At 27.6% G+C, this 8,424-nt stretch overlaps 1 protein-coding gene across 1 annotated transcript in view; it reads right to left on the bottom strand.

The window, feature by feature from the left end:
• Positions 1-391: 391 nt before the first annotated feature.
• LOC119600531 (microtubule-associated protein Jupiter-like) overlaps positions 392-8,424 on the bottom strand; it is an 18,965-nt gene continuing 10,932 nt past the window's right edge. The window contains exons 4-7 of the mRNA XM_037950796.1: positions 3,994-4,254; positions 2,691-2,711; positions 2,213-2,620; positions 392-807 (exon numbers count right to left, since the gene is read on the bottom strand). Of these exons, the coding sequence (XP_037806724.1) occupies positions 677-807; positions 2,213-2,620; positions 2,691-2,711; positions 3,994-4,254 (821 nt within the window). The 3' untranslated portion in view covers positions 392-676. The remainder of the gene's footprint in view (positions 808-2,212; positions 2,621-2,690; positions 2,712-3,993; positions 4,255-8,424) is intronic.

An 8,424-nucleotide genomic window follows, 5' to 3' on the forward strand; every position in this document is an offset into this window, starting at 1 on the left:
TGTTTGTTTTGCAAAATTCTTATTTGATTTTAAGTTGTGTTTAATATTTAAGCAACATTTTCTAAAACACAAATCGTTTTTGTTTTTCTGTTTAAAAAAAATTATTTAATTTTATGCTTTAAACTGCATAAAACATAATTTTACTGTTTGGTTGAATCTAAAGAAAATGTTGCTTTTTTTTTGTTTTAAAAAAGTTTTAGTTATTTCGTTTTTTTTAATGGTAATTTTAGTTTTTTTTAATGCATATTTTTTCTGTTTATATATTTTGTTTTTGTTATTTTTGTGACGGTTTGTGTCCTAGCTTAAAATTATTTATTACTTTTTTTTCTGTTGTTTATTTCTCTTTTTCGGGTTTTATTATTATTAATAATTTTTTCTTTTTAATGCAGCAAATTATTGTTTTTTTTTTGTTTTGTTTGAAAATATGTTTCGTTTTGCATATTCTTTTAGTTGTTGTTGTTTTAAAGTTTTAGTTTAATATCATCATTTAGTTGTTGATTTTTATAGTTTTTGCTGTTGTTGTTGGTCTTTTTTGGGGGGCGATAGGGTAGCTCTCTGGTAAAATGTCCATACATTTTAGATGTATGTTAGTTGTTGTTTAATTTGCTGTCATTTATTTTTAGAACAGAGAGCTCGCTCGCTCGCTCCAGCCTTGTAACTGTGACAAAACATGTATTTACCAGAGACCGGAAGAAAAGCCACCGGGTGGAATACGATTTTTGTTGATGACTTGATTGGCACCATTCAAACTGGGTGTATGATTGAAGTCATTCGATTTGTAACCTTCACCGGTAACGGGATTGCCATCTGAAAAAGGTAAGAAAATATAGAAATTTATTAATATTAAAAAAAAAAACAATTAAAAAAAGTTGTAATGGTGGGTTTTATAAATGTTTTATAGAATTTGTTTTAGGAAAGTTTTGTTTATTGGAGGAAAGTCTTTGTTTAGTTTTAAAGGTTTTAGTTTTTAAAGGATCTGCTTTTGCTGTACAAGTAAATGAAACCTTAAGTCCTGTTAGTGTTACGTTAAAAAAGGATACTATACTATGCTCGCAAATGCACTATAGGAAAAAGATGTATAACATTTTTTTCTTATAGAAACAAGGTTATATAAGAGTTTTTTCTATAGAAAACGGGTGTATAACGTTTTTTTCTACACAAAAAAGTGTGTATAACAGTTTTTCTATAGAAAAAAGTGTGTATAACAGTTTTTTCCATAGAAAAAAGTGGGTATAAAAGTTTTTTTCCATAGAAACAAGTGTGTATAACAGTTTTTTCCATAGAAACAAGTGTGTATAACAGTTTTTTCCATAGAAACAAGTGCGTATAACAGTTTTTTCCATAGAAAAAGTGTGTATAACAGTTTTTTTATAAAAACAAGTGTGTATAACAGTTTTTTCCATAGATAAAAGTGTGTATAACAGTTTTTTTCCATAGAAACAAGTGTGTATAACAGTTTTTCCATAGAAAAAGTGTGTATAACAGTTTTTCCATAGAAAAAAGTGTGTATAACAGTTTTTCCCATAGAAAAGTGTGTATAACAGTTTTTTCTATAGAAGAAAGTGTGTATAACAGTTTTTTCTATAGAAAAAAGTGTGAATAACAGTATTTTCTATAGAAAAAAGTGTGAATAACAGTATTTTCTATAGAAAGAAGTGTGTATAACTTTTTTTCTACAGAAAAGTGTACTACAGTTTTTTTCTATAGAAAAAAAGTATGTTTTACAGTTTTTTCTATTGAAAAAAGTGTGTATTACAGTTTTTCTATAGAAACAAGTGTGTATAAGAGTTTTTTTCTATAGAAAAAAGAGTGTGTTGCAGTTTTTTATATAGAAAAGTGTGTATTGCAGTTTTTATATAGAAAAAAGTGTATTATATAGTTTTCTATATAGAAAAAAGTGTGTATAACAGTTTTTCTATAGAAACAAGGGTATATAACAGTTTTTTCTATAGAAACAAGTGTGTATAACGGTTTTTTTTTCTATAGAAACAAATGTGTATAAGGGTTTTTCTACAGACACAATTATGTATAATAGTTTTTTCTATAGAGTGTATAAAAGTTTAAGTATAATACTTCTTTCTATAGAAAAACTTTAGTATAACATATTTTCTATAATTATGGGTATTACAGTGTTTTTCTATAAAAAATTTATGTATAACACTTTTTCTACAGAAACATTTTTGAATTCTTTTAAAATGTAACAATTTTTCACCTTTCCGACATTTCGGTTTCAAAGGTTTTAAACCGCCCACACCGTCACCATTTAAACCCATGCCCGTTATAGGATTACGAGCAGCTGCAGCAGCAGATGCCGAAGCCGAAGCTCTAGACATTTTATTAATACCCAAACACTGAACTAACGACTCTTGAGGGTTACACGTAGAGTTAGTAGTTAAAGAATAGGGATTATCGGAATTACATGACGAATTTTTGATAGTTTGGGAAGCCTTAATATCACCAGCACTATCACCACTACGAGGGGAATCTTGAGGTTTATTTAGTTTATCTGTATTATCTAATTCATTACGCAACTCCTGACACTTGTTATTTATTTGCTTAACATTTTCTTCCATTTCTAAATTGTGCTGGGAGTCGATGTCAGTACGGGGACTTGTTGGATCTGTTTTAGTTTAAAAAAATTCAGTTTGTTTTTTTGGGTGCAAAGTTTAAGAAATATAAATTTTACTTACTACTCATTTTGCGTAGATAAACTTTGTTTTTTTTTTGCAAAATTGGCAAAAGAAAGATGGCAGCGTGCAAGAAATTAATATGTAGTAAACGAAATATAGAGATAATAATAAAGCGTGTTAGAGAGTTAGATGAAGCACAAATAAGCAGAAAAAGAAATTATTATTTTTTTAATTATTTTTTTTTTTATATTTGTTATTTGTTTTGAAATATTTTGTTTAAAAGATTTGAAACTAAATGAAAATGTAAAGTGATTTTGGTAAAAAAATTAAAAACAAAAGTAAAATTTTAAAACAAGTTTAATAAATGATGAACAGAACTAAAGGATGATGAAGAAAACTAAAGGACTAGATGCCTGGGAAGTAAAACTGATCTTGTTTCTGTTTTAAATTGAAACCTAAATTTTATAATAAATTACGAAAATAATACAATACTTTTGAAATATTGAACAAAATCCCTAGAGATCTATTTCGAAAGAATTCATAACTTGACTTTTAAGGGCCAATCTTTAGGTGAAAGATTAGCGATTAAATTAAAATTAATCCTCGAAAGATGTTTTTGAGTACTCAATTAGTTAATTTTGTTTGCAAATTTAAGCGCCCAATGGAGATGGTTTAATCTTAAGCACGAAATGCAAAAGTGTAAACAGCTGATGCAAAAAAATTAATAAAATTTTTATAAATATAAACATTAAAATGTTCTATTTATTGATTAGTATAAATTATGGACACTTCAAAATACATTTTTTTGTTTTTAATTTAAGTTTTCATTAATTTTCATATTAAATTTACAATTGTCTTCTTCTTTTTATAAAATATGCATTGTTTTGATAACAAACAGTGAAGTTTTCTGTTGTTTTGTATGGCAACACTGCGAAATTGAATCATGTGCTCAAAAACATCAAAGGGGATTAACATAAGATTAAATTTATTTTTAGATTAACTAATCTGATTATTAATTGGCATTTGATTAACATCTCAAAAACCCGCTCTAAAAGTATGTTTTCTTTTAAAATGTATAGAAATTCTTTTAATAATTCCTGTCTAAAAATAAACAGCGTAATAAATTTTTACCCACCCATTAATTTTACAGTTAATAATTTAAATAATTATAGACTAAAGAAGCAAAATAATAATTTAAATAAGAAAACAAAACAAATAAACAATTTGAAAAAAGAACCACTGAAAAAAAAGAGGCTTGTCTTGAAATATTTAAAGAAAAAACTATATTTCTAACCAAAGCTTTACAAAATAAACAAATTAGCCAGATTTCCAAACTTTTTTTTTTAACAAAAATACAACTCACCTGTTTTCGAAAAACCATTCATTTTTAAGTTCTCAGTTGATGATGACACCGATGACGAGGCCGATGATACAGAACCACTTTTGCCGTTATAATGTCCATTGCCATTACCGTTCATGATCAAGGCTTGAGCTGCTTCATTCTTAGCACCAAATGGAATGTTGCTCTTCATGTGATTTTTGGCAGGAGTAACTGGACGTTCGGGTTCACCGAATAAACGTTGATATGAGTCAACATTCTTTTGAGCGCGGCGAGGTTGATCACCTAAAGAAATTGCAAAAGAAAGAGAGAAAAAAAAATGTTTGTTGTTGTTTTTGAAGGTGGTTTTGTTGTTGGCCAACCAATCAATATTGAACAAACAAACAGTGGGGAAGGGAAAAAATTTAAAAATTAGTAAAATTTTTATAAAATAATTAAATTAAATTTAAACAAGAAACAATAAAGTCCTTAAACGTAATCAAATTTTTATTTTATAAAATTTGTTTTATAAAACTTTTATAAAGTAAAAATTTGCTTATGATTGTGGGGGTAATTGTTTAAAAGTAAGGTTAAAATTAACATTTGGGTAAAATGTGTTGGTAAAATTGTGTAAAAAGTCAATAAAATTTTTTAACAAAAGTGTATTATGTAGTGTATTTTGGAAAATTAATATTTGTAGTTGTTTCTTTTAGGGAAAATTAAAATTTTACTAGCTTATTCATTAAAGTTTATAAAAGGTTTATAGAACTAATTTTAAATGAACAGTTGTCTTATAAAACTTTGTTAAATTGTTATGAATAAGTCTCTTAGAATATAATTTTAGTGAATTTTACTGCTTCCTATAATGATCAATAATATAAGCTGATCTAGGCAACTATTAGCAAGGAACCAAGTCTTTTACGAGGGTTAATTTGTAGATCTTTTACAACATCTAGAGCAGAAGCCAATAGCAAATCTAAACTAAAACTTTTTAGGTCAATTTATAAAGTTAAGGTAAGAAATTTATAAATTTAACTATCAAGGATCCCTAAAGTTCTACCGGCAAAACTATAGGAAAAACTATTTATAATAGTTGTTGTTGTTGTAACAAATTGGCTGTGACTAGATGTTCTTCCCTGGGGCAAAAACTTCCCCTTGATACAGCTGTTGCTGAGTTGACAATCTTTGGACGATTGAGAATCGGTTCGTTCCGGAGCGGAGCGTTCAAATTGTAGTGGTAATTTATAATAGTCAAAAACTTGATGTAGGTACCTTCAGTATCATTAAAATATGAAATTCATTTAAACATTTTGTATAGAAATGGTTCCAAAAGTCATTATTAGTATTAAACAATCATTTAAGTTTGTTTACGGAGTTCGAATAAAGTTACGTTCCGCCAATGACTAGCAGAAAACTGATCTTTTAGTTAAATTGGGATCTTGGAAAACTTCTTCCTTGTCATCAAAGAATATAAACTAATGGTATACGCACAATTGGGACGAACGACGAATTTCGTATAGCACGACGAACTAATCGAAAAGAATTCGTTGCGTAAATTCGTTGAATGGAACACAATCAAATTATTCGTACTGCGAATTCGTTTCAATATTTGTTTGTTCGAAATTGGAACAAAAATTATATTTTTGTAAATTTCCACGATTTTGAGATAATTTTAACAGCTTTAAAATTTATTCGAACATTATTTCGAAATTAGAAAATGTAAGAAATTGGCCCTCGAAAAGAACTAAAATTATATTTTTGTGAATATCCTCAATTTTTAGATTATTTTAACAGCTTCAAAATTTTTTCGAACATTACTTCGAATTTTCGAACTTAATTTTAAATATTCCAACATAGCATTGTAGTGTCATCAAGTGTACTCCAGACTGCCAAATTTCAGACAATTCGGGCCACGAGAACTGGCTTTAATGGCTTTAAAAATCTTTCGAACTTAAGTTCGAATTTTCGAAAATTTCATTTTTAGTTTTTATGACCCAGAGATTATTTTAAGAGCATAAAACATTTTTCGAACATAACTTCGAATTTTCGAATATAATTTCGAATGTTCGATTATAATATTGTATTGTCATTAGTTGTACTCACAACCGCCAAATTTCAGCAAATTCGGGCTACCGGAATTGGTCTTAAAACAATTTTCCCCAATTAATTCGTCGTTCGTCTGCGTAAGAAATAGAAATTAACCTATCGCATAGTTCGTTACGTACGACGAATTTCGTCATACGCAATGATTGTGTACATTTTCATATACCCAAGTGTGTTCTATTTCTGACGACGAATATTCGTTCCGAAAAATTCGTCGTTCGTCCCAATTGTGCGTATACTATAAAACACTCGATTATGACTATAGACCAAAAACTTATAGAAAACTTCTATATTTATTCTTTATTGTGGTTCCTTCGGATTAATAATAACTATACTTTCTTTGATGTATCAACAATTCATTCCATACGATCTAAAATTATCTTATGAAAACTTATGATAATCGAATAGTGAGAATTACTATCAGAAATTGATTAATTAACATATAATTGTTGAAAATTAAGCAACTTTTTAAGTTTTTTTTACAAAAAAAAAAAAAAAACGAAGCAGATATAGTTTCTTTACTGGCAGTTGATTATTTGCAATACAGTCAAAAAAGTTTTTTTTTCAACAAAAATTTTATTGTTTCAAATTTGTTTTATATTAATTTGAAACTTAAAATTAACTTTTCTAAAGAACGTTTATTTATAAAACACTACAACACCATTTTGCACATTTTAGCTGGTGTGGCAACTCTTTTAACTATTTGACATGTAACAGTGTTGTACTTTTATTATGCAGAAATAGTGCAATGTAGGGTTCTATAAATCGACTTTCGAATAATCGAACAATCGACTTTTTGTCGAAAAAAGTCGAAAAGTCGAAGTCGACTATTTTGTTCCAAAAAAGTCGATAACTCGACTATCGTCTATGAAAAAAGTCGAAAAGTCGACTTTGTAAATAAAAGTCGAAAAAAGTCGAAAAGACGGAAAGTCGAAAAAAGTCGAAAAGTCGAAAAAAGTCGATAAGTCGAAAAGTCGGAAAAAGTCGAAAAGTCGGAAAAAGTCGAAAAAAGTCGAAAAGTCGAAATAGTCGAAAATTTTAAAAAAGTGGAAAAGAGGTCAAAAACTCTAAAATAGTCGGAAAAACTCGAAAAAAGTAAAAATATAGTCGAAAAAAGTCGAAATAAGTCGAAAAAAGTCGAAATAAGTCGAAATAGTCAAAAAGTCGTAAAAAATCGTAAAGTCGAAAAGTCGGAAAAAGTCGAAAAGTCGAAAAAGTCGAAAAGTCGAAAAAAGTCGAAAAGTCGAAAAAAGTCGCAAAAGTCGAAAAGTCGAAAAAGTCGGAAAAAGTCGAAAAGTCGAAAAAAAGTCGAAAAGTCGGAAAAAGTCGAAGAGTCGACCATTTATAAAATACTAAAAGTCTAAAAGTCGACTTTTAAATAAATGAAAAAGGTCGAAAAGTCGAAAAATCGACTTTAACTAAATGCAAAAAGTCTAAAAGTCGACTTTTCGTTTCAACTATAGAACCCTAGTGCAATGGTATTAAAATTATGAATTATTAGCGGGTAAAAATCGTTTAAATATGTATTGTACTCCTCTTCTGTAGAAATTCTAGCGACTAATTGTAAGCTTTTATATTTAACTACTGTTTAATTCATTATTGTTTTGAAAGTTATAATTGTTTTCAAAAATTTCTTTAGAAAAACACTTAGCCAGCTATGTAGTGTAAATTTGGTAAATTATTAACACTAATTGCAGGTTTTTAATAAAACACATTTAAGAACAATTATTATTATTATTTTATGAAAGTGAGGTTAGGCTTAGCAAAGGTGTAATATTTGGGAATTTAAACAACAAAATATTTTTAAAAATTGTTCAAGTGCTTGTTAAAAAAAACATAAAGAAGTGTAGTATTTTTTGATCTTTTTCGGCTGGTATTGCAACGGTAGTTTAGGAAAGAGATTTAGTAATTGTATTTCACAAAATCCCCACAAAAGTGTAAAAAGTGCTTAAAAAAACCAAAAGTAGTATATTTAAGCAAACAGATTAATTTTGGTAGAAAAAAAAATATTAGAAAAACAATAGAAAACAAGAAAAGGGTTTTGGTTAAAAAAGAAAAAATAAAAAAAATTAACATTTTTTTATAGTTAACCATTAACAATACCAATGAAATAGAATCTGTGAGCTCCTTGTCGTACTGCAGAGATTTTTTTTGGACAATATATTTTGTTTTTTATCAAAATCCATCAAAAAACAGAAGAAAGAAACAATTATATATAGTATTTTTTTTTATAAAAAAGGAAAAAAGAAAGAAAAAGAAAAAATAAATATATTTTTTTTTAATACAATCTAGAACATAAAGCTAAATAAAGAAAAGGATTTTCTCCAACAAAAAAGCATAAAATGTATTTACACAAAGAATCTTTTGGAATCT

This window comes from Lucilia sericata, unplaced genomic scaffold (genome assembly GCF_015586225.1).
Source record: "Lucilia sericata isolate MDLA Ls3-8-SP2 unplaced genomic scaffold, ASM1558622v1 Contig000116F_arrow, whole genome shotgun sequence".
NCBI classification, from domain to species: Eukaryota; Metazoa; Arthropoda; class Insecta; order Diptera; family Calliphoridae; genus Lucilia; species Lucilia sericata.